This window comes from Dipodomys merriami, unplaced genomic scaffold (genome assembly GCF_024711535.1).
Source record: "Dipodomys merriami isolate MVZ:Mamm:240054 unplaced genomic scaffold, mDipMer1.0.p SCAF_1, whole genome shotgun sequence".
Taxonomy (NCBI): Eukaryota; Metazoa; Chordata; class Mammalia; order Rodentia; family Heteromyidae; genus Dipodomys; species Dipodomys merriami.
In genome coordinates this window covers 135,283,300-135,310,475 of record NW_027202270.1, presented here as the reverse complement: position 1 = coordinate 135,310,475, position 27,176 = coordinate 135,283,300, and the positions used below count along the sequence as shown (strand labels likewise).

Sequence of the window (27,176 nt, the reverse complement as noted above, 5' to 3'; positions counted from 1 at the left end):
ATTCTGACCTGCTCAAGTTTGAGATACAGGCAGGCTTTACTGCGGTGCCCCATATGCATACCTTGAGACACCTTGCTGACTTCACCTTTCCCATTTTGAGCTTCCTGCCAGCTCCGGGTAGAAAACTAATTCAAAAGTATTTCTTCGCCAGGTGCTGGTGGCTCACGCCTGTAATCCTAGCTACTCAGGAGGCTGAGATCTGAGGATCATGGTTCAAAGCCAGCCCGGGCAGGAAAGATTGTGAGACTCCTATCTCCAATAAACCACCAGAAAACCGGAAGTGGTGCTGTAGCTCAAGTGGTAGAGCGCTTGCCTTGAGCTGAAGAACTGAGGGACAGCGCCCAGGCCCAGAGTTCAAGCCCCACAACCGACCAAAAAAAAAAAAAAAGTATTTCTTCATTTGACACTGTGGCACAATTGTCTAGCTTTCACCCACTCACTCAAGCAAAAGTTGCTAGCTGCCAGTTGTGTGCGTTCCAGACTACTATGTCTCAAGTGGACAGACTTAATATGCTACTGCTTTGTGGGACTTGTTCTAAAAAAAATTACATACAATACTGCTAGATAATTTCAAAGTCTACCTGTCTTTTCCCTGTGTTGCTTAAGTCTTTCATTTTGATTTAGGATTTTATTGTTATAAAGATCAAAGCAATATAACTTTATGCTATCCATGTCACTTCTTTGGAATAGAGTCTGTAGTCTGAAGCAGGTACTCATGAGAACCACATACAATGCTTTCCTGGTACTCAACAAACTGGAATATCTTTGCAAGAAAAAAATAGTCTTGGTAGTTCCTGACTTTAAGTATATAGGTAGTTATAAATTAATGTATGTTCTTTTTCCCATTAATAAAGAAAAAATTCAAACTGAACTCTTTCAGAGTAAGGGTGGTACTGGGGTTTGAACTCAGGGCTGTGCTTGCCAGATGCGTACTTCACCACTTGAGCCATCTCCCATTTTGCTTTAGATTTTTGTGGGGGGGGGGGGCGGGGGGGGTCATGGGGCTTGAACTCTGAACTTGGGCACTGTTCCTGTGCTCTTCAGCTCAAGGCAAGCGCTCTACACCTTGAGCAACAGCTCCACTTCTGTTTATGTGGTACTGAGGAATCAAACCCAGTTCTTCATGCATTCTAGGCAAGCACTACCACTAAGTTACATTCCCCGTGCTAGAAATCTTTGTAACATTTCCTTTTGTATGATACACAGAAATGAGAGTAAAAGTAGAATTTCAGTTTTTAAATTCTTGGAAACTTTATAAATTACTTATGAGAAAATAGATTTTTCTAGGTGCTAATATACTGCTTTGTAGCTTCTGTTTTTTTTGTTTGTTTGTTTTTGGTCCGGTCGTGGGGCCTGAACTCTGGTCCTGGATGCTGTCCCTCAGCTCTTCAGCTCAAGGCTAGCGCTCTACCACTTGAGCCACAGCGCCACTTCCAGCTTTTTTCTTTTTGCTTATGTGGTGCTGAGGAATCGAACCCAGGGCCTCGAGCATGCAAGGCAAGCGCTCTACCACTGAGCCACCTTCCCAGCCCCTAGCTTCTGTTTTTCTTCCTTCCACTGGTCACTCTCAGATACATTTATATTTATTCCTATTATTATATTCACACTTGAATTTCTGGTCCTGTTTGTCTCCCAAACCACCAAATCTCATTTGCTGTCTCCCTCTCTAAATATAGCTAGATTTGAATGGAGAACCTTTAATAAATATCTCTTCCATCTTATGTTCTGTGCCCAGAAATAGATGGCTTTTTTCACCTGCTCACTTTAATAACAAGATATTGGGAAGTTAAAAAGATACTTGTAAACATTTAGATTGTATCAGAACATGAAAACAATTATGCCAAATGACATGATTTTTGAGATCTGTGACTGTATAGTGTTATTTTTTTAATCGAATTTTGTTTTCCTCATGTATGTTCTCTATTAATAATGAGGCCAAAAGCTGTACGTCTCCCCCTGGTGGTTCTGGTTAGTGTCTGTTTTTTATATCTCCAATTTCTTCTAGTTTCAATCAGTTCCAATTAAATGCTGCTGAAATAATTAATCCTCAGCATCAACTCTGGCACTGCACTACTGCTCATTTCTTTGATGGCTCTTACCACCTGTAGAATAAAATCCAAACACTTGAAATTCCTATAGACTCTGTGTTGAAACTATATGTTCTAGCTTGGCAACAGTGGCTCATGCCTGTAATTCTAGCTACTCAGGAGGCTGAGATCTGAGAATTGTGGTTTGAAGCCAGCCCAGGCAGGAAAGTCTGTGAGACTTTTATCTCCAATAAACTACTCAGAAAAGCTGGAAGTGGTGCTGTGGCTCAAATGGTAGAGTGCAAGCCTTGAGCACAAAGAAGCGCAGGGAGAGTGCCCAGGCCCTGTGTTCAAGCCCCAAGACTGGTAAAACAACAACAACAACAACATATTCTTCAAGTCTCAAATTCTACTTTCTCAATGCTCCTCTTGGGAGTAGTCTTCACATTTGGGGCTTGTATAGGCAATTTTCCAGTAATTAATTATGGGTGTGTGTACTCATTTTATGTCTCAGGATGTTTTTCAAGAATCTGGAGAGTAAGAAAGCATAATGTCTTCTCATGTTCCTGCCACCTTGCAGTTTCTTGCACACATCAAACATATTCAATAAATATCAAAGCTGGGTGTGGTGGTAAATGCCTATAAAACCAGCTATTTGGGGTTGTTAGAGGCCAGCTCAGAAAAGTTAAAACCCATCTCAACAAATAAGCCAGGCATGGTAGTGCATGCCTCTGTATGTTACACATGAGACATAAGTAGAAAACTTGAGGTCCCAGTCTGGCAAAAAGCACAAGAATTTATCTGGAATATAACTAAGCAAAAAAATGGTCTTAAATGATAAAGTGCCTGACTAGTAAGAATGAGGCCCTGAATCTGAGCTCCATACTCCAGATAGATAGATAGATAGATAGATAGATATTGGTAGATATTATAGATATAGGTAGAATATATAATATATATAATATATAATAGATACAAACTTAAAAGTTGTCACTGCCAAGAAAGAATTTAAAGGTGGGTTGAGAGAGTGAATTGTATAGATCAGCCCTGTCCAGCAGAAAGGTGCCTATTTGTAAGTTTAGCTACATGTATAATGTTAAATTTTCTAGTAGTCACATGTTTAAAAGGTGAACATTGTAATAATACATTTTATTTAGCCTAATTTATTAAAATATTTCAACACTAATTGTATAAACATATTGAGATATTTCACACTTTTTGCAAGGACCAGCTCAAGGCTAGCGCTCTACCACTTGAGCCACAGTGCTACTTCTGGCTTTTTTTGCTTATGTGGTGCTGAGGAATCGAACCCAGGGTTTTATGCATGCACTTAAGGCGAACACTCTACCACTAGGCCACATTCCCAGCTCTGAGACATACTTCTTTACCAATCTTATAAAGTTTGTAATTTTATCAAATTAGAACCTGAACAAGATACTTTAACAGGTTGAAAATGCCATGCAAATAGAAGAGTTACAATTTTTCCAAGAATAAAGAAAATCTGGTGACCTTAGTTGAAGCATTGTTTCTTTTTTTTTAATTGCGAAAATACTGTACAGAGGGGTTACAATTACATGGGTAAGATAATGAGCACATTTCATATCAAGCATTATAGCCTCCTCCTTTGTTTCCCCTTCCCATCCCTTCGTATCCTCTCCCCCCCTTCCCACCCCGTCCCCCCCACCAAAGTTGTAAAGTTCGTTTTTCGACATAACGACTGTGTACATCTCATTGTTGCAATGGGTCCTCCTGTATCCCTGTTTAAACAATTTGTTTTTTCCCTTCCCCTCCACATATACCAACATCATATATAGTGAAAGCAGGGGTTATACCATGGGGGAGGGACATACAAGGCAACAAAGACATAATCTTATAAATATGTTAGAAATAATCTGGAGCATTGTTTCTTAGTATACTTGTGATTTTCAGTAACCATTGTAGGTCCTTACCAGATGTTAAGATATGAAAGGCTATGCAGATGCTCCATTGGAGATATATTTGCATACTAGAAAATCCAATTAAACCAGCTTGCTCCAAAAATGGTTATTAATCTTTTTAAAAATAGACTCTGGAGCGTTATTCAGGTTAATTATATCATTGTGAATAATAAGTTGCTTTTAATACAGAAAGAAAGAGCCAGGGCGCCCATCACAAGCATTTTGAGATCCAAAATATCAGGAAATAATACAGGGATAATTTGACCTGTCCTATTTATGTCACCACTGCTGTAGTTCTGTGACACAAAGGCAGAAACACACTTTCCTTTTTTGTATACTCCAGGGGCTCCAGATGGTCATTTAATAGTAACATTTTTATATGTTCTTTTCAGGAGATTCTTTGCAGAGTTCCAAGGGCCTCTCCGATATATAATTTGTTCATCCATCTGCCGAGTTCTTTACTACTCTTCATCCTTAAGAAATGGCAAAGCAATGGGCTGGGAATGTGGCTTAATGGTAAGAGGGCTTGCCTAGCATGTGTGAAGCCCTAGGTTCGATTCCTCAGTACCACAAACACAGAAAAAGCCAGAAGTGGCGCTGTGGTCAAGTGGTAGAGTGCTAGCCTTGCTACAAAAATAGCTCAGGTACAGTGCCTGAGTTCAAGCCCCAGGACTGGCCAAAAAAAAAAAAAGGAAGAAAAAAGAAAAAGAAATGGCACAGCAAATTACCTAAAGTATTTTCGTTTCAGTTTTTCAGAGTAAGTTGAGTCATGGAGAAAACAACTTTCTTTCTAGTGTTTTGTGATCCATCTGTCAGTTTACTCTCTCTGTTCCCACAGGTCTGCCAGTCCTGGGACCTTTTCCCTCTTAAGACCTTGCCCATCCTTGATGTCCTGGAGATCGCAGTGCGCCCATCCCTAGCAACAGTTGCTAGGGGCGGAGATATTCAAATCAATTCCTGACGCCAAATATCCAAATGCGCACGCGGCAAGCAAAGTCTCAGATCTCTCGAGATTTCGCCTTCCCGGAAGCTCTGGAGGACGGTTCGTGGTAAAAGGCGTCGCGATGTGTGGGGACTGTGTCGAGAAGGAATATCCTAACCGGGTGAGCAAGTGGGCACGTAGAACTCCCGTTGTAGGGCCATAGCCGGCCCTTAAAACTCATACCATCGCCGGTCTTGCCAGAGCCGCACGGCCCCTGCAATGACCCGGTAGCTCTATCCAGACACCGGTCATCTGGGGCGGCCTGCGGGACTGCCTGGGGCGCTCCGCCCCCGAGGCCCCGCCCCGGCCGCTGACGTCAGCCGTCACTCCTAGCCTCTGGAGCTTGTGGGGACCGCAGAGGAGAAAGCTCACCACTGTGACTGTCACCACCAACCTCTATCCCCCTTCCCAGACACCCATGTCATCCTCCACCTCGATTGTTGACGCTAGGTTCTCTTACTGAATTACAGAGCCAGAACTGCTTCTGAGATCGTCCGTTCTGACTCAGTTTTGAAGGTGATGAAACTAGCATCCAGAGATGGGAAATCAGTTATCCAAGTTCACATTCAGATTTCCAGGCCATTACTTTTTTTTTTTTTCTTAATCTACCTCTAAGGCCTAGTAGGCTTCCAGTGTTGTCTTTTCTCCTATATTCAATGTACACCTAACGTGTGTATAGATTATGTAACTAACAAGGAGAGTATGTAGCTAATAGAAGTGAAAAGTAGGGCTATTTTTAAATGCTGTTTCAGTTTAGAGAAAGGGAAGGGTGATAGAGAAATAGGACCACAATGTTTTTCCTCCAGAAAAGCTGGGATTCGGCTGGGACTTGAAGAGTAGCTGTAATTACGGTAGAAAAGAGGGAAAGCAAGTTGGAAGCTGGGGAAAAGAACAACAAGCAGTCCTCATTTTGGTTTTATATATATATATATATATATATATTTGTTCCTGGAGGCGTATGTAAGCATGTCCATAAACTACTTGGGATGTTGAGGCAGGAAAATAGTGAGTTTGAGGCCAGTCTGGGAAAAGTTAGTGAGACCCTATCTCGAAAAGATGGTACACTCATGTAACTGTAACCCCTCTGTACAGTATCTTTACATTAAAATATTTTTTTAAAAAGATAGTACAACTGAGAAGGGCTGTGGACATAGGTCAAGTAGTAGAGCAGTTACCTAGCATATGCAAGACCTGAGGAAGGGGAGAATATTCATAATGACATTATTTGTAATAGTGTTACCAGAGAGCACAGCTGTCTACCTCTGTTCTTATATCCAACAAGGAAAGAAAAATGTAGAGAAAGTGATAGGAAAGCTTATTAGGAATATGTCACATCTGGCCACTCGCCTCTATATGTCCAACAGAGACATGATGAAGGATAGAGAAAGGATATTTACTATGTGGCAAGGGCATGCCACAGGAAGAAGACAATTCATTACATCTTCAGCTGTGTTTAGGGTACTGAGGAAATGGGTAGAGGAAGAATTAGAGGCAGAGGGTAAAGGTATACATGAAGAGTCCTAGTTGCAGGTGTGGGCTGGTTGGCGATTATCTCAGTTCTAGTTCTCCCAAGTTCCAGAGAACTTCCCACTTTCTTCACTTGAGGGGATGAGATGATTCCTCTTGCTCCAGGGTGAAGCTTCATCATTATTCGTAATTGTCTTCATTTGGAAGTAGTCTGTCTTGTAAGCTTCTGCTGTTCCTTAAGTGTCATTTCACTCCTTGTTATAAAGATGTTATTGATCAGTCCTGTCTTAGCTGGAATCCAGGGTAATTGCAAAGTGACTGTAGAAAGAATGGCTTAAAAAAACTCAATGTAAAAAACTGAGGTAGAGATGCCAGGTTTTTCTTCTGTTTTTAGTTAATTTGTAGGTTCAGTTTAGAAGTCAGTGCTTTTCAGCAAAAACAGATTTTGTACCTGTTTAAAAAATGCATATTCAGTAGGTTGTAAGAAGGTTGCTTCAAGAGTGAGAATGATAGCATTAGCATTAGCTTTTGGGATACTTTGGAGTACTTACTGAGTTTGCCCATGAGATACTGCTATCGCTAGGTACAGCCTACAGGACTTGAGGTTCCTTATGAATCACCAAGTTTTAGTTATAGCATTGTTTTCTGTCAGAGCTCTTGTGATCTCTTCTATAATTACTGGAACATTTTTTCCCTTAAGAACTGGAGGCCCTACACAGGGCGCACTCATGTCTCAAGCTTATAAGCCTCGCTACTCAGGAGGCTGAGATCTGAGGATCAAGGTTCGAAGCTGGCCTGCCCAGAAAAATCCCATGAGACTCTTACTTCCAATTAGCCACTCAAAGGCTGGAAGTGGAGCTGTGGCTCAAAGTGGTAGAGTGCTAGTCTTGAGCAAAATAGCTCAGGGACAGCACCCAAGCCCTGAGTTCAAGCCACACAACAAACAAAACTGGTGGCCTTAAAGAATTTCCATTTTAGGTGTTCTTTGCGTATCCCCATCATTCATGGCTAGCTGCTACTTAAGAATGTTAGACTGGAAAAGTTAACTATCATATACATCCACAGAATGGAACATCTCAGAAGAATAAGTAGTAAAAGTGACTAAGAGTTGTAGATCTCAACCTGGAATGATTTTGCCTTCTTGCCTCCCAGGAACATCGTACAATAATTGAAGCTTTATTTATTTATTCATTTATTTTTGTCGGTCGTGGAGCTTGAACTCTGGGCCTGGAGCTGTCTCTGTGCTCTTCAGCTGAAGGCAAGCATTCTACCATTTGAGCCACAGTGCCACTTCTGCTTTTCTGGTGGTTAATTGGAAATAAGAGTCTCACCAACTTTCCTGCCTAGGCTGACTTTGAACCCTGATCCTCAGATCTCAGCCTTCTGAGTAGCTAGGTTTATGCGTGTGAGCCACCGGCACCTGGCTTTTTTTTTTTTTTGTACTAGGTTTTGAACTCAGTACCTGTCCACACACTGTACCACTTGAAATGTTCATTCCACCAGCCCTTATGTTGGTTATTTTATTTTTTGCAAGTCTTGGGGCTTGAATACTGGGCCTGGGTGCTGTCCCTGGCCACATGAGCCATAGCGCCACCTCCAGCTTTTTCTATGATTAATTGGAGCTAAGGGTCTCACAGATTTACTTGCCTAGCCTGGCTTCAAACTGCGATCCTCAGATCTCAGCCTCCTGAATAGCTAGTATTACTGGCATGAGCCACAGGTTCCCAGCTTGATTATTTACTTATTGGGCCAGACTTGGAGCTTGTGCTCAGGGCCTAGGTACTGTACTTGAGCTTCTTTTGTAAAGGTTAGCACTCTACCACTTGAACCACAGCTTCACTTCTGGCTTAGGGGAGTAACTTATTGACAATAAGTCTTATAGACATCTGGGCTGACTTTGAACTGCAGTCCTTAAATCTCACTATCCTTCAGAGCTGAGATTACAGGTATAAATCACCAGCACCCATCTTGTGTTGGTTATTTTTTTGAGATAGAGTCTTGCCTTATGCCTAGGCCACTGTAGAGTGCAATGCTGTATGTACTTACCCATGTTGCTGGTATATGCCTCTACACATGACAGTTGGTTAAGATGAAGTCTTGCAAACTACAAAATCCTATCATCTCCAACTCCCAAGTAGCTAGATTACAGGCTTGAGCGACTCTGGTGCACTACTTCTTACAGATAATGGCTAGAGGCCAGTGATGCTTACCATACAGCCACCATAACAAGGAATTGTGTCCCCCAGGGTTTGTAGTGATGAAGAATCCTGAAAATAAATCTATTATACACAACAACCTGAAATCTTACAAGTGGAAGGTTGGTTTAAAAAAAAAAATCAAAAACTGGGGCTGGGAAGGTGGCTCAGTGGTAGAGTGCATGCCTTGCATGCCAGAGGCCCTGGGTTCGATTCCTCAGCACCACATAAGTAAAAAGAAAAAAGCCAGAAGTGGTGTGTGGCTCAAGTGGTAGAGCGCTAGCCTTGAGCTGAAGAGCTGAGGGACAGCGCCCAGGCCCAGAGTTCAGGCCCCATGACCGGACCCAAACAAACAAACAAAAATCAAAAACCAAAAAAAAAACCTGTAAAAATGGTCAAAATACATTTATAATTTACTGTGGTAAAACTATAAAGAAAAGCAAGCAGTTTTGTAAGTCATGATGCTGACTACTAAAGACATGGTATGATCAAGAGTAGTCAAATGAGAGGAAGGCTTTCTTGACTTGGCTGGGGATTCTAGAAACATTTTATGACTAATAATGTCCATAGCACATTGCATGACAGAGGTAAAAGTTCCTAGAGGTTATCAAAGAAACGAGGTTGAATTTGTAACTGGAGTCAGTTGAAAGAATAAAAGTCATATTGAGAAGTTTAGCTTTTATGCTCTGTAAGCTATGGGCAATCCTGAAAATAATTAGGAATAGAGAAATGACATTGAAATCTGTTAGGAAAAATGAGTCTTAGCTGTAAGTTAGGATGATGAGACGGACAGATTGTAAAGGAGTGTCCCATGGCATGACAGTGGTATAGGCCTGTGACAAGTCCTGACTTCAAGAAGGGATGACTTGGACTTGATTGATTTAATGAATAGAGAAGAAATGAAAAGTTGTAGATGGTATAGAGTTTTCAGTGTAGGTAACTGGGAAGTTGCAAGTGTCATTACAGAACTAGGAGGAACAAATGGCCAAATTGTTTTTTATCAGGCATCATTTGAGATTAAAAATGTAACAACTGCTCTTGGGGTATGAGATTCAGACAGATTAGCCAAATAAAGGGTTCAGAATTGAAAGAATGTGTTAGCTGAAGAAAAGAACATAAGGAATGAAAGACTATATGACAAAAAATAAATTAACTAGCCAACCTGGGCTACATAATGAGTTTAAGGCAGTACTGGACTGTAGTGAGATGCTATCTCAATCCTTACCATACAGAAAAAGAATAAATTCACTAGGAAATGAAAATTTCAATTGAAAAGGTCTAAAGTATTTGAGGTGATTGGAAAGCCAGGGTAATAATGCCTTTCTGATGCACTTTTGTTGCTTTTATCTGTTCTGAAATAATTAAAGGCTGTCATGAGGAAGAAGTAATTTTTTTTTGTATTTAGAAAGGCTTATTTAGAAATAACTAGTGGGTGGATATTACGAGTTTGTGGACTTTGAATCCAAATAAAGAACTTTCGAACAGATGTTCAAAGATGAGATGAGACCCTTTTTCAGGGAACTGAGTCCCCTTCTGTAGAGAATATGTAGAGTCTCATAATTAATTTCTAAATTTGATTGGGAATTTTTCCCCCAGTTAACTGAGGTTCTTTGATGTCTGAAGTCTGATTTTTTTTTTCTTGCTAGTCCTGGGATTTGAACTCGAGAGCCTGGGCACTGACCCTCAGTTTCTTTTACTCAAGGCTACACTCTACCACTCTACCACAACACCACTCCCAGCTCTTTTGTTTATGTGGTACCGAGGAATCGAACCCAGGGCTTCATGCATGCTAGGCAAGCACTCTACCGCTAAGCCACATTCCCAGACCAGTCTGATGTATTTTTACATCTGCCAAGGCAGGCACCAGTGGCTAATGCCTGGAATCCTAGCCACTCAGGAGGCTGAGACCTGGAGGACTGAAGTTGAAACCATAGGCAGAAAAATCCACAAAACTCCCATCTCCAAAAAACTAGGCTGGAGACATGGCATAAGTGGTAGAGCATCAACTGGGAGGAGTTAAGCTGAGCAAAAGCACAAAGCTCTGATTTCAAGTCCCAGTACCACCACCACCATCACATACACACACACACAAAATGCACATGCTCACAGAGGCCATTTTCGTTCAAGTTTGGCAAAAAAAAAGATATGTGGCAGCATGGTGTCTAGGAATGTGGCTTAGTGGTAGCGTGCTTGGTACTGTGGCTCAAGTAGTAGAGCACTAGCCTTGAGCACAGAGAGGCCCAGGGACAGTGCCCAGGCCCTGAGTTCAAGCCCTAGGACTCTTCCCCTTCCCCCCCCCCCAAAAAAAAGTGGCAGCAAATATGGTCTATCAATTTACAAAATTGTCAGAAAAAAAATAGTTTGTTGGGAAGATCTAAGTGCACATTAAGTAAGTAATATTTAATTATTTATCTTTGTTACATAACGTGTCTGCAACTTTGTAGTGAAAGTTTTTCATAGACTAGAAATATACAGTACTGAATTTGTCATAAAGCCCTGGCCTACTTTGTAATGTACACTGAGAACTTCAACTCAAATGTGAGTCTAGTTGGAAATGACTCTTAGTATTGTTCTGAACCCAGGGTTGTTTTTGTTGTTGTTGTTGTTCAACTATAAATGAAAACAATTTTTTCAGTCAAAAGCATTTGGTAAACCCCTTAGAACTAGAGCTATATTGCATTTTCTAAAATAACAGGCCAAAATTGTAATAAAGTCTTTTCAAATCAACCTAGAATGAAACTTCTATTTCTGTATTTTGTTTTAGCTTAAACTCAGTAGTTATGCCATAGTAATATAAAAATAAATCATTCATTTGTATTAGTCATATTGAAAAAAATAGTGTGAATTATGTGGTTAAATTAAAAATTATATGTTTTATGCACCTCATTTAAAACTAAGCTACAAAAAGTCATTTACTGAATACTTATTAGGTGAAATTAAATTTGAGTTGGATTTATAATTATGAAAACATCTTTATATGGGTAGGTGTTTTAAAAAGATACTCTACATTTTAAAATTTGTAGTGGGTAATGTCTGTGTTAAAAATGAACAGTCTATCTCCTTAACCTGACTTATGTAACTGCAACCCCTCTGTACATCACTTTTATCATAACAATGAAAAAATAAACAATAATAAAAAGAAAAAAGAGCAATCTGGAGTCAATAGGCTAACTTCTACTAGGACTATGGGAAAACAAGATCTTACTAAACTTAAAGCAACAGAAGGAAGAAACTGAAGTAGAAACTAATGAAATCGAGGATAGGAAGTCAAAAGAAAAAAAAAATTAGCAAAACCCATGCTGGAGCTGGGGTTTGAACTTATCCTAGTGCTCATCTACTGAGCTGTATCTCAGCCCACTATATTTAATCATAAACATTCCCTTGACATAACATATACATTAACTTATTATCTAGATAATTTTCCCTAAAAATGAGTTGTTCCATTGTTGTCAGTAATTTCAGATTTTTCAAATTTAAGATTGTTGTGCTATTCCAAACATAATCATGGTTTTCAACTATTTTTTCTTGTACACTTGTTGGTATTTCTTACAAATCTTCAACTAGATAAATATTTATCATGTCAGCTTTTTCCCCCCCTCTGAAACTGGGTTTACTATCCTTATTGAGGAATTAATTTGGTTTGCATTCGAACTTTCCTCTTATTATGGGGATCTCAAAAGCTTCCCTATATATTGTGTGCTTTGTATGCTTTAGTTTACTTTCCCAAATTTAGATGTTAATATAGTCCACCGACCAAGCTCTTGTGTAAAGTCCCATATGTTTCCTTTGTAGTATACTTGCCCTTGTCATATAGAGTATTCACTTACCACATAAAAGAAAGATCCTTCTCTTCTCTTTTCTCTGTGTTTCTGTAGAGATTACATTCTGCCTTACTTACAAAGTCGAATTTCAGAGGTTAGGTCACATGGTATAAAACAGCTGTGATTTTGGGTTTAATCCAGCTCAGAGTTGTATTTATTTGAGATTGGTATAGAGATCTTTCTTTTTAAATTATTTGCTTTCCCCCAGTTTCTTCGAAGTCCTTGGTAATCAGCTTATATATATATATATATATATATATATATATATATATATATATATATATATATATATATATATATATATATATATCCAAGGCAATCTCAATTCAGAATCCAGAAGCCATTTTAGTAAAGATTTAAGTTGATTCTGTAATTTTTATGAAATGTGAAGAATCTGTAACAGGTATAGCCAAGAGAACATAGCCAGGTGCCAGTGGCTCATGCTTGTAATTCTAGCTACTGAGGAGGCTGAAATCTGAGGACAGTTGTTCAAAGCCAGCCTGAGCAGGAAAGTCTGTGAGACTCTTATCTCCAAACAACCAAAAGCTAGAAATGGATCTCTGGCTCAAGTGGTAGAGCACTAGCCTTAAGCACAAAAGCTCAGGAAAGCACCCAGGCCCAGAGTTCAAGCCCCAGGACTGGCAGAGAGAGGGGGAAAGGAAGAGGGAGAAGGAGAGGGAGAGAGAGAAAATATGCGATATTCATGCTATTATATAGATACGCATTTGAAGTTAAATTTGTGTGTGTGTGTGTGTGTGTGTGTGTAATAATTTCGTTTTCCTACAAATTCAATACATGTCGGTAGAACTTAATGTCCATATGGAACTTTGATTATTTCCTCATACCAAAGTATTTCATAGTAGAGCATAAAAATCTACAATCTACAAGCCTAAAGCTATAAAACTTCTAAAAGAAACAAACAAAAAAAAAACCTTTTGCAACTTTGGAGCAAGAGAAGGTGTCTTTAAAAAAAAAAAAAGAACAGGGCATCGGTAGCTCACACCTGTAATCCTAGCTACTTAGGAGGCTGAGATCTGAGGATCACGGTTCAAAGTGAGCCCGGGCAGGAAAGTCTGTAAGACTCTTATCTCCAATGGAAACCACTAGAAAACCAGAAGTGCTGCTGTGGCTCAAGCGATAGAGCACTCATCTTGAGCTGAAGGGTGCCGAGACAGCACCCAAGCCCAGAGTTCAAGCCCCACGACCGACCAAAAAATAAGCACAAATCATAATATAATGAAAAATGATAGATCAGATTTCATAAAATTCATTACTGCTCTTCTAAGAACATTTGTTTTAAAAAACCAACAAAGGCACATTCTAGTGGCTCATGCCTATAATCTTAGCTATTGAAGTGGCTGAGATCTGAGCTTTGCAGTTCAAAACCAGCCAGCGAAAACAAATCCAAGAGACTCTTATCTCCAGTTAACCAGAAAAAAGCTGGAACTGGAGGTGTGGCTCAAGTGTTATAGTGCTAGTCATGTTTAGAAAAAGATGAAGTATAAGGCCTGAGTTCAAGCCCTGGTACAGCACAAATAACAGAAGAAGAAAAAACCCAAAATGACAAGGAAGTTGTTTTATTAAAATGAATTGAGCAGTGGGCGCAGGAGCTCACACCTATAATCCTAGCTACTCAGGAGGCTGAGATCTGAGGATTGTGGTTCAAAGCCAGCCTGGGCAGGAAAGCTGTGAGACTCTTTATCTCCAATAAACCACCAGAAAACCAGAAGTGGCACTGTGGTAGAGGGCTCATCTTGAGCTGAAGAGCTGAGGGACAGTGCCCAGACCCAGAGTTCAAGCCCAACAACCAACACACACACACGACTTGTATATGAATCTTCATAGCTGCTTTATCCACTATTGCCCCAAACTAAAACAAATCCACTGGTCCATTATCAACTGAATTCATGGAAGACTACTTGGCAAGAATAAGCTATGGTTTAGCAGTATGTGTAGCTTATCTTGATGATTAACATAGACTAAAAGAAGCCATAATAAAACATTACACTGATGATGTCTATATAAAATTCTGTTACATGCAGCTCTAGAGAAAAAAAAAAATCTCATCCTAGGGTATTTGATATAGGATGGAGATTAGAGATAGTCTGCAAAGAAAATATGAAGAGAGAAATGATCTGTATCTTGACATGGGTAGAACTGGGGTGTAGCTCAAGTGCAAGAAGGTCCTGAGTTCAAACTTCAGTACTGCCAAAAAAATCTGGATAGTTGTAATGGTTATGGGGGCATGTATTAGCAGTCATTAAACTGTAGCCTGATGATAGGGGAAATTTTTGCCTATGTTTTAGCAGTCATTAAACTGTAGCTTGATGATAGGGGAAATTTTTGCCTATCAACTGAAGTTTTTTTATTTTTATTTTTTGTCAGTCCTAGGGCTTGAACTCTGGGCCTGGGTGCTGTCCCTCAGCTCTTCAGCTCAAGGTGAGCACTTTACCACGTGAGCCACAGCACCACTTCTAGTTTTCTGGTGGTTTATTGGAGATGAGAGTCTCACAGCTTTTCTGCCTGGGCTGGCTTTGAACTAAGATCCTCAGATCTCAGCCTCCTGAGTAGCTAAGATTACAGGTATGAGCCACCAGTGCCCAGTGCTATTTTTTTAATATAACAAATCACTTGTTCTTTTTAGCTGGAAGTTTATGTCTCCAAACTCTATTGTAATATTTTTATTTCCTCTCTACCAGAGTTAATTTTTCTTAATTCATAGAACTAGGAGGCCTCTCAGAAGGGAGAGATTGTGAGGCTAGCAAAATGCAGGAGGATTTCATTGTGGCATTTAAGGTGGGTCCTAAGTCCCCTGATACTTCTTCAGCTCCTTGAAAGTTAGAAACTCATTTGGCTCATCTTTAAATCCTCATGGCACTTATGTACTATCAGGTACATGCATACTTTGGAGAAATGCTGATTTGAGTGATGTTCATCATATTAACTTTTAAAAACACTAAATTTGTTGCTCTTATAGGCTAAATTATTTATAAAATGATGTATGCCTTAACAATTATTAGTAAGCCTTTAGCAAAGAATGTGTTATTTTCTTAGTGATGAAGTAAACCCTTTCTTCAATACTGTTGTTCAATCTGATGACCTGTAGAACTTAACCTTACTCAACCTACATTACACATTCTGTAAAGACTGACATCTGTACATTGGAATGCTTTTTTGTTTGTTATGTTGTGGTAAAGGCTTAAGAAAAAGCTATTTTAATAGTTAACAGTCCCATCTTTAGTGTTGACTTAGTGTTTTCATTTTAATTAAAATTTAATTCTAGCTAGGATGACAGGCACATATCACCATGTCTAATTTTTATTGGTCGAGATGGGGTCTCAAGAATGTTTTGTAATAGTTTGCCTAAACTTGGGAAGATCCCAAGTTTTATGGTGTCCTCCATTTAGTATTATTGGGTATTATCTTTTTCTAATCTTTCCTTTTCACATGTAACTGGGTTTTATTATTGTTTCTAAATATCTACTTGTACTTAGTTCTTTCTTTTAAACACAGTTGTAATCCTCAGATATTTACAGATCTAACACTGTACTTTAGTTTTACTTATGAATCATATTTCTTTAAGGAAGCTGGTAATTTAAAAAAATTACTGGGTATGGTAAGTCCCCCCCCCCTTGGTTTTTTGTTCGTCATGAGTCTTGAACTCAGAGCCTGAATACTGTCCCTGACCTTTTTCACTCAAGGTAAGCACTCTGCCACTTTGAAACATAGCACCACTTCCAGTTTTCTGGTAGTTAATTGGAGATAAGAGTCTTACGGACTTTCCTATCCTGACTGACTTCAGACTGTGATCCTCAGATCTTAGCCTCCTGAGTAGCTATGATTACATGCGTGAGCCACCAGTACCTAACTGTAAATTTCCTTTTTGAAACAACTTCAAACAAGTTTTTCCCCTTTAGAGATTTTTAAAATTTTTTTAAAGATTATTGTCTATAATTTTTACCAAATATTTCAAAATAAAAGAAAATTAAATTCCTATTTTTGATATTTTAGGGTAACACCTGTCTGGAGAATGGATCTTTTCTACTGAACTTTACAGGATGTGCAGTGTGCAGTAAGCGGGATTTTATGCTGATTACTAACAAATCCCTGAAAGAGGAGGATGGAGAAGAAATAATTACCTATGATCGTAAGTTGACTTCTTTAAAACATGCAAGTCTATGAGCACTCAACTAGCTTTTAGAAGTAGACATATTGTGTATATGTATGTTTTTTGAGGCCTCTTTCAATATTGTGTTGCAACACAGTTACTGATTAGGTTTTTAAGAAGAAAGTATAGTTCATACGGTATTCATTTACTATTATCAGATGTTCTACATAAAAGACTTTTGTATGTGTGTGCTGGTCCTGGGCCTAGGTGCTGTCCCTGAGCTTTTTTGCTGAGGGCTAGTGCTCTACCACTTGAACCATAGTTTTACTTCTGGCTCTTTGGTGGTTAATTAGATGTAAGAGTCTTGTAGACTTTCCTGCCTCCTTTTCTTGTTCAGACTGCTATCCTCAGATCTCAGTCTCATGAGTAGCAAGGATTACAGATGTGAGCCACTACCTAGCTCCATAAATGACTTTTGCAGATAAATGAAGTTTGTGGTTCGGGCACCAAATTCTTTTTTAGGGAACTTTGTAAATCCTTCATACCACCTTAAGCAAAATAGAGTCATCCATGAGTATTTTCCTTTCCTCCTGTAGAATAATTTGTGGTGGCCTCCAACAGCTATTAAAGTGTTGAGGACTACTTGCCCCTATCTAAAGAAAACTGCTTAGATTTATATTTCTTGTCTCCTAATTCTTGGATATATTCCAAATATATTTGGCGAATAAATGTACAGATGGTAATATTTTGAAACTAGGATATGAAAAACACCAAGCCTGTGGAATAGATCAGACAATTGAAAATGTTTCTTTTTCTTTTTGCAGTACTAGGATTTGAATTCAGAGCCTCATGCTGGTGCTTTCCTACTCAAACCATACGTCCCTACTGCCTTGTTTTTGCTGTTTGTATTTTACATAGAATGTCACAAACATTTTCTTCTCAAGCTAATCTTAACTGAAATCACCCTACTCTGCCTCTGTAGTAGCTAGGATTATAGGCATGAGCCACTGGATACCTGACTAGAATCATTTTCTTTCTTGTAAAGTGTTTGTATTCACTTCACCCATGCAGGAGGGCATAATAGTTGAGAGCAGGGCTTTTGATGCAGACTGCCTGGAGTTGAATTCTAGTTCCAACACCTTCTCCTTCACTAGTTGTCCTACTAACTTAACGGTGTGTCTTTGTGTCCTTATTTCTGAAAGTATGATAATGATAATATTTATCTCACTGGGTTTGTTTTTGTTTTTGTTTGGGGGGGGGGGTCCGGTCGTGGGCCTGAACTCTGGGCCTGGGCACTGTCCCTCAGCTCTTCAGCTCAAGGCTAGCATTCTACCACTTGAGCCACAACACCACTTCCAGCTTTTTTTTTTGTTTCTGCTTATGTGGTGCTGAAGAATTGAACCCAGAGCCTTGTGCATGCAAGGCAAGCGCTCTAACACTGAGCCACCTTCCCAGCCCTCTCACTGGGTTTTTAACAAGATTTAAGAGACTAAATAGCAAGCTGGGAATGTGGCTTTAGTGGTAGAGTGCTTGCCTAGCATGTATGAAGCCCTGGGTTCAATTCCTCAGTACCACATACACAGAAAAATCTGGAAGTAGCCCTGTGGCTCAAGTGATAGAGTGCCAACCTTAAGCAAAAGAAGCTCAAGGACAGTGCCTAGCCCCAGGCCCTGTTCAATAAATCAGGGTGTTTGTTTTTCTTTAATATTGTTGTTTTCACTAGATTTTTGTTACTATTAAATTCACTTTGAAAGGCTGGGAATGTAGCTCAGTGGTAAAGCATTTACTTAGCAAGCGTGAGACTTTGGGTTTGACCACTAGCACTCAAAAAAAAAAAAGAAAAGAAAATTACCCTAATATTCAGCATTGTTTGCTTGTTTTTTAATGATTGCAATAGCAATAGGAACAGTTTACTCTCATTCTGAGAATAAAAACTTTTAAATAGTTAGGGCCAGGTTACTTAAAAAACATATTTAAGTTTCTGTCAGTTGATTACTTTAGAGAGCTTTCAGTAGGAACTAATGTATGCACACTAAACCTTTTGAGTTCAGACCCTAATTATGTAGCAATTGCTGTGTGGATTTCTTTTTTTCTGTTTTCTTTTTTCTTTTTTTTTTTTTTTGGCCAGTCCTGGGACTTGAACTCAGAGTCCTGGGTACTGTCCCTGAGCTTCTTTTGCTCAAGGCTAGCACTCTACCACTTGAGCCACAGCACCACTTCCAGCTTTTTCCATATGTGTGGTACTGAAGAATCAAACCAAGGTCTTCATGCATGCTAGGCAAGCTCTACGACTAAGCCACATTCCCAACCAGATTGTGGTCAACATTATAATGGATTTCTGCTATGTTAACTATCATACAGGATTCTTCTTAAGCATTATTCTGCTGAAAATAGAAGTGCTACTGTTTTTTTGTGTTTTTTTTTCTTTGGTTGGTCGTGGGACTTGAACTCATGGCCTGGGTACTGTCCCTCAGCTCTTCAAGGCTAGAGCTCTACCACTTGAGCCATAGCACAACTTCTGGCTTTTTCTGTTTATGTGGTGCTGAGGAATTGAACCCAGGGCCTCATGCATGCAAGGCAAGCATTCTACCACTGAGCCACCTTCCCAGCCCCTAGAAATGTTACTGTTTTAAGAAACATTCCAAGACTTAATTACATAGTTTCTCTTTGTTTTGGCAGATCTGTGTAAAAATTGTCATCATGTCATTGCCAGGCATGAGTACACATTCAGTATCATGGATGAATTTCAGGTAAATGTATGGGTCTGCTATGGATAATAAAAGTACCCTTGAAAAATCTACATAAATGGTTTTATAAATGAAGTACTAGCAACTATTAGTAAAGGAAATGGTCCTTATTTTCTCACCATACAGATTGAAAGAAAAACTTTAAGTGTGGGTGTATCTCTGCAAAACTGTTGTCACAAGAGACAGAAGTAAAAATGTCAGCATTAAAAATGACATTTTTATTTATAAAGAATAGCCCAGAGCCAAGAATCATGGTACATGTCTATAATCCCATCTACTTGGGGAGTGAGGGGGAACAAAGGTTAAGAGCACCTTTTTGCCAGCCTGGGCAAAAGTGAGATCACATCTGAACAAACTAACCAGGTGTGTTTGTTTATATCTGTAATGTAGATTATGGTGTAAGGCTGGCTCTGGATGCAAAATGAGACACTATCTGAAAAAAAAACTACTAAATGAAGAAAAGGGGGGGCTCGTCTCTTTCCTCTCTTTGCTTGAGACAAGAGTTTTGCAGTGTAGCACAGGTTGCCTCCTGCCTCAGCCTCCACATTGCCTGGAGGACAGGCATGTATGCTGCCACACTCAGCTTTGATAGGTCTTTTACCTGTTTTCCTTACTTCAACTATCTGCAAACTGTTTTTCATTTTCATTTGACTAAGGCTACTCTAACCAAATGTAACCTGGTCCTAGGTGTTTTGTTTTTCATCTTAATCTCTTCTAGATCTGATTTTGTTAACTATTGCTTCCCTTGCAGTCCAGACTTTGCTTTTAAATTATTTGAATTGTCTTTGCTTTCTTTTATTTCCTTTTCTGTTGTGCTGTGATTCCCTGAAACTGGAAGAAATCTCTGATTTGGAATCTTTTCTGTATTCCCTCCTATAGTAAGCACACATACTCAGTCTTTAGTAGGTGTTGTCTAGACCTTTTTTTTAATTAAGTTTCTTATTGTGAAAATACTGTACAGAGGGGTTACAGTTACATGAGTAAGGTAATGAGTACGTCTTCTTTTTTTTTTTTTTTTTTTTTTTTTTTGTCGGTTGTGGAGCTTGAACTCTGAGCCTGAGCACTGTCCCTCAGCTCTTTAGCTCAAGGCAAGCACTCTACCACTTGAGCTACAGCACCACTTCCAGTTATCTGGCGGGTTTTTGGAGATAAGAGTTTCACAGACTTTCCTGTCCGGGCTGGCTTTGAACCATGATCCTCAGATCTCAGCCTCCTGAGTAGCTAGGATTACAGGCATGAGCCACCGGTGCCTGGCTTAATGAGTACATTTCTTTTTTTTTTTTTTTGGGGGGGGAGGTCCAGTCGTGGGGCCTGAACTATGGGCCTGGGCGTTGTCCCTCAGCTCTTCAGCTCAAGGCTAGCACTCTACCACTTGAGCCACAGCACCACTTCCGGCTTTTTTCTTTTTGCTTATGTGGTGCTGAGGAATCAAACCAAGGGCCTTGAGCATGCAAGGCAAGCACTCTACCACTGAGCCACCTTCCCAGCCCCATGAGTACATTTCTTATCCAGCATTGTTGCCTCCTTCTTTGTTTTTCCCCTGTAGATCTTCTTTAACTGTTGCCCTACCTGCCTTCCTTTGTTTCTCTTGTTTTTTTCTAGCTCCAGCTAACACAACTTTATTTACCACATCAAGGACCATATTCACTCATACCTAAATCACAGCACAGCAGCCCCAGATTGTACTTTGGAACATTACTATGGGCTTAATCTTCCTTAAAGACACTATCCTCTACCCCCTCCTAACCAGCCTTCAGGAGCATCTGCTTCTCTCCTGCTCTAAATGTGATCATCTAACCTTTTCCACAGCGGTGTCCTAATTTGTGCTTTCTTCTTGATTTGAATCCTACCTTGAGCTTTCTGCTTGATTTGAATTCTACCTTGAAGCCAATGAAATCTTAGCTCTCTACAGAAACCTAAATTTTCCTTCTTGCTCTTGATGGTCCAGCTTGTACTACTTTCTCCCTCTTCTGAATTTTTCTTGTACCTGTGTCAGGCCCTAAATCAAGTGACTAGCCAATTGGGCATGTCTGCCTTAGTCTAATGATCAGAAACTTTTCATTTGTATCCACTGCTACTTATTATCCTAATTCCCACTGTTCTTTGGCTATTATCTTATTCCAGTAGCAGTGCAAGTTTAAGGTGGGCTTCCATAACACCATTGTTTATTTTTATTCGAAATGTTTTAGGGGAAATGTAAACATAACTGAAAGTGGGCAAAATAGTCTATTAATCTGCACTAGTCAGCGTCATGTTGTTTTACTTATACTACATCATTCTCACACAAATCAGGATTATTCTTAAGTAAATCACAAACATATCTAAATATTTCATCTCTAAAAGATAAGAATTATTACTAGTATTATTATTTTTTGATGGTTGTGGGGCTTGAACTCTGGGCCTGAGTGCTGTCCCTCAGGTCTTCAGCTCAAGGTTAACACTCTAATACTTGAGCTACAGCGCCACTTCCGGTTTTTCTGGTGGTTTATTGGAAATAAGAGTTTCACGGATTTTCCTGCCTGGGCTGGCTTTGAACCGCGATCCTCAGATCTCAGCCTCCTGAGTAGCTAGGAATATAGGCGTGAGCCACCGGCGCCCAGCTAAGAATTATATTTTTAAAGACAACCATAATACCATTATTGAACAAAGTAAGATTTCCTAATGGCAAGACTAGAGAGGAAGGTAGAGGCAGAAGTATAAAGTTTAGATAGAAAATATATTAGAAGGTAGGCACAAATGGCTCACACTTATAATCTGAGCTACTCAGGAGGCTGAGATCTGAGGATTGTGGTTCGAAGCCAGCCAGGCAGGAAAGTTCTTGAGACTCTTATCTCCAATTAGCCACCAGAAAAGTAGGATTGTTGCTGTGGCTCCATGTGGTAGAGCATTAGCCTTATATAAAAAAGCTCAGGGACAGTGCTCAGGCCCTAAGTTCAAGCCCCACGACCTACCAAAAAAAGAAAGAAAGAAAATATATTAGAAATGTTATAGCTATTTTTTGTTTCTCCCAAAACATTTGGCAAAAATACCCAAACAACAATAACCAAAAAAAAAAACTAACATGTTTACCTCAGGAAATAAGAGAGGAACTGTGAGAATGTTTTCTCCCTCCCATAGGTCAAGGATGTGGAGTCATAGTGAATAGGGAGTAACAGGGAAAGGACCGAGAGACCACTGGAATAAAAAAAGGATCTGTTCTTATGCTGAGGTGATTCTGCCTACTCCATACTTCCTTCCAGATCTCTCCATCTTTGGTCATTTTGAGGGAAACATGTCCTAATGCCACCATGTTGCATGAGGCACTGTGTTCCTGACATTCCAAGTTAGAATTCTAAACATACTTTCCCATAGAAGTACTACTATATATAGTTAGATTATATAGTACTTGTAAAATATAAATTTAAAAGATTTGTGGATTTTCTTGGGAACCTAACTGCTGTGTATATAATATTGCTACTGTGGGAAACTGCTTTTGAATTCCAAACATTGACTTATAATGAACTTGGGTTCCAAATGGTCTATAAGTTAAAGATTAAAAGTATAGTCAGTCTCAACAATCCAATAATCTTGCCAGATGATATCATGTGTTAGGTTCATTTGTTAGTTTTTTTTTTTCCTCCAAGTTAGATTGTGAATTATGTAAGGTCAGATTTTGTCCTTAAATGGTTGCCAGTATACCTTGTGCCTCATAGAGCACAAGAGCACCAAATATAAATTTGACAGAGGATAGATTGGTTGAAAACAGAACTATTTGCTAACGTCATACATTTTCCCGTGTGTGTGTGTGTGTGTGTGCGTGTGTGTGTGTGTGTGTGTGTGTGTGTGCGTGTGTGCGTGTGTGTGTGTGTGCGTGCGTGCGTGTGTGCGTGTGTGTGCGTGCGCGCGCGCGCGCCTTGTCATAGAACTTGAACTTTGGGCCTGGGCACTCAAGGCACTCTACCAATTAAGCTACAGCTTCACGTCCAGGAGTTTTTTGTTGTTGTTTTTCTGTTTTGGTTTTTTTGTTTGTTTGTTTGTTTTTTGGTGGGTAATTGGAGATTAGAATCTCACAGAGTTTCCTGCCTGGGCTGGCTCCAAACTGTGATTCTCAGATCTTACCTCCTGAGTAGCTAGGATTATAGGAGGGATCTACCGACTCTCAGCTCTCTTAACATTTTCCCTTTTTGACTGGTACTTATTTCTTCATTAATAGTGAGAGGTTATTATCTCATTAGTAATATCTGCTGGGTTAAAGCAATAGAGGTTTTTGAGAGCAGTAAAAAGACATTGGAGAGGCTGGATTGTTATTTTTAATGCATGAATATTTGTTCTGTATGTTTTAGACTCCAGTATACATAATGAATGTGTATGGTAGACTTAAAAATTAAAAGTGTGGGGCCTGGGTAAGTAGCTCAGTGGTAGGTTTCCTATGTAGCATGCACAAGGCCCTAGGTTTGATTCCCAACACAATCAATTAAATTTATTAAAATGTAGTTTTTAAAAAGCAGTCTTTCAGCTGAGTGCTAGTGGCTCACACCTGTAATCCTAGCTACTCAGGAGGCTGAGGTCTGAGGATCATGATTTGATGCCAGCAAGGAGCAGGAAAGTCTATGAGACTTATCTCCAAAAAGCCAAAAAAGCCTGAAGGGGAGCTGTAACTCAAGGGGTAAAGTGCTAGCCTTGACCAAAAGTTCAGCGTTCGAGCCCCAGGACTGGCAAAAAAAATAAAATAAAAATAAGAATAAAAGAAGCAGCCTTTCTACTGCCATGACTGTGTTGCCCTTCTTGAACTCACCCATAGGAAAGGGAACAAAGTTGTCTGCTGCTGAGAATCTCACCATTGTCTCTATGTCTGTAGTCCTCTCTAGTGTTTGCCCAGACCCAGAGACTCCACCTTGACTGATTAGTTTCCAGACAACTAGCAAATTCAATATCAGATGTAGAAATACTAATAGATGTAACATATATTTGTTTTCCTAAAGAAGACTGAACATTTTTAAGTTTAAAATAAATATGCCTATACAGTGTAGGTGTTAAATATTCTAGAAAGTTACAGCTATAAGAACAAGACTTGAGCCTGGCGCCGGTGGCTCACGCCTGTAATCCTAGCTACTCAGGAGGCTGAGATCTGAGGATCATGGTTCAAAGCCAGCGGGGGCAGGAAAGTCTGTGAAACTCTTTATCGCTAGTAAACCACTCAGAAAACTGGAAGTGGTACTGTGGCTTAAGTGGTAAAGTTCTTGCCTTGAGCTAAAGAACTGAGGGATAGTGCCCAGGCCCGGAGTTCAAGCCACATGACCGTCAAAAAAAAAGAACAAGACTTTGCCCTAAGGATTTTTGCCTAAAATAAAATCCCTTCTGTCTCTAGTCTGGATATTTGTCAAGCCCAAGACACAACCTCTTTAAATAGGTGAATTTTCAGGCAATTAGCTGTTTAAGTATGAGGCATGATGTGCTAGTGAATTTAACATAAATTATTTTTCTATATTAACTAAAAACAGCTTTTTCAGTTTAGAAATTTTTTTTCTTTCTTATTGCATATTTTTCTTCCTTCTCTTCTAAAGAGTTTAATATCTTAAAAAGAAAGTACAGCTCTAAGAATGGAAATTTATCCTTAGGTACCTACACTCAAGTCCAAGAAATAGCTATGCATTCCAAGATGGCATTGTTATATTTGTAGTAAATAAAGCAGCGTCATGTACTCTGTTTATATTTTTTAAAAGGGGGGGGCCCTCTTGGGATATGCAGCACAAACCTAAGATATTGCTGATAAATGTTGAAGAAATGGATCTAATGTACAGAGAGAATATCTATGGCACTTTGTAGCCAACAAAGTCAGTTATGAAGCATGCTTTTCTTTATATATTGAGGTAATTATGTACTTTGTCTTCTAGGAATACACCATGCTGTGTTTGTTATGTGGCAAAGCTGAAGATACTATAAGTATTCTCCCTGATGACCCTCGACAAATGACTTTGTTATTCTAAGATTCCTAGTTCTGTTGTAACCATGTTGGTTAGTTTAAAATACAGCAATCCTGATGTTTCATCTAATAATGAAACTTCTTTGCATATTTTAATTAATTTATTTTTTGTTTTTGCTGCTTAAACAGCAATTCTTTGAACAAAAAAGTAAAGGAGATTTGTATTTCCCTAGAGCCAAGCTTTTGCTGAAATTTCTACTTAACAATTATCTGACCAGAAAGTAACTAAATTAAGTGTACACCTAGGGACCGAATCTTGCTTTTTCCATAGAAGGAACCAGAACTCCTTGGGAAAATGACTGGTAGAATTGGGGAGGAAATATGCAAGATGAGTCTGGAGCATCTATGCCACAAAAAACCAACAACAATAAAGTTATAAAAAAAATAACACAATGACCAGGAGTATGTCAGATAGACAAAGGAGCAACTAAAGAAGTTCCCAGTTACCACACCTGAACAACTTGAACAAAGAAATAAATGAAGTGGTATTGGAACACGACCCAAACTATATAATAAATTAATCCATTCTGATGTTAATAAGTGATTGAATGAATGAGATGGATGGATGGATGGATGGATGGATGGATACAAACAAATCTCTCATGGGTAAATAATTTCTTCTTTTTTTTTTGGCCAGTCCAGGGGCTTGGACTCAGGGCCTGGGCAATGTCCCTGAGCTGCTTTTGCTCAAGGCTAGCACTCTACCACTTGAGCCACAGTGCCACTTCTGGCTTTACCTGTTCATGTGGTATTGAGGAATCGAACCCAGGGCTTCATACATGCTAGGCAAGCATTGAACTTCTAAGCCACATTCCCAGTCCTGGGTAAATATTCTATAGATATTTCTACTCCTTAAGTGGGCACATAGGGGGCTGGGAAGGTGGCTTAGTGGTAGAGCGCTTGCCTTGCATGCCTGAGGCCCTGGGTTTGATTCCTCAGCACCACATAAGCAAAAAGAAAAAAGCCGGAAGTGACACTGTCTCAAGTGGTAGAGTGCTAGCCTTGAGCTGAAGAGCTGAGGGACAGCGCCCAGGCCCAGAGTTCAGGCCCACGACCGGACCCAAAAAAAAAAAAAAGTGTGCACATAATGACTTCCTTCCCTCCCAAAGAGTAGAATATGGAAAGCAGGGAGAAAAATTTGATAAACAGTAGAAAAATTTGATAAACAGCCAGGTGATCAAGGTTATTTAACTTTTATCAACAATAAGTCATGTTAACAGCATGTACCCTTGATGAGAGTAGCACTTCATCTCTGTGGTCTTCTTCCCAAAGTGCCATAATCTCATTCTAATCATGAGAAAAACATCACATAATTCCTAGTTGAGGAACATTTGAATTCTAATTTTGATGACCCGCTAAGAGCTTGGCAAGGTTAGGAAGAGGCTGAGAATATCAGTGACAGCACTCCAAGGAATCTCATCATATCAGATAAAAGATTTATTCCTCAGAAAAGTTTAACTCAGAAAAGTTAAGTCAGCTGCTGTGTCAGGATCAGTTTTATTCCTGGAAAATGTTTTCCTTTTGGCTGCAAATCTATATCTGACCTGCTGAGGAGATAGTTTGGTGAAATGAATTCAAAAAGCAGAGAAAATTCATTACTTTAAATAGCAGCACTAAGCCTATTATAGCCTTTGCATTGTCCATTCTTGGAGTTTGCTAATGCTTCCAGCTTAGTCATTTGAAGCTCATGAGTATGGTCTTATATGTCCCTGTTAATTCCTATAATTATCTATTTGTATTGGATATGGATAAAAAATTAAAACAGAAGATCTTATCTATATATTTCATTGTTCACACCATTGTTCTTTGTGGTATTACTTTGTCTCCTAGAATGCTGGGGGGGGGGGGGTCTAATAGAACAAAAAACCTAGTCTCACTGAATCCTTTTCCTGTTTAAATAAAGGGGAACTAGGCAAAAGTTGTAGTCTTT

General features: G+C 39.4%; 1 protein-coding gene across 1 annotated transcript; it reads left to right on the top strand.

Annotated features, from left to right (window-relative positions):
• The first annotated feature begins 4,959 nt into the window (after positions 1–4,959).
• Positions 4,960–26,441, top strand: Churc1 (churchill domain containing 1). The gene is made up of 4 exons (XM_070031798.1): positions 4,960–5,067; positions 16,441–16,576; positions 19,217–19,287; positions 25,158–26,441. The coding sequence occupies exons 1-4, from the start codon at positions 5,029–5,031 to the stop codon at positions 25,248–25,250; spliced, it is 339 nt and encodes a 112-aa protein (XP_069887899.1). The 5' UTR covers positions 4,960–5,028; the 3' UTR covers positions 25,251–26,441.
• Positions 26,442–27,176: the final 735 nt, after the last annotated feature.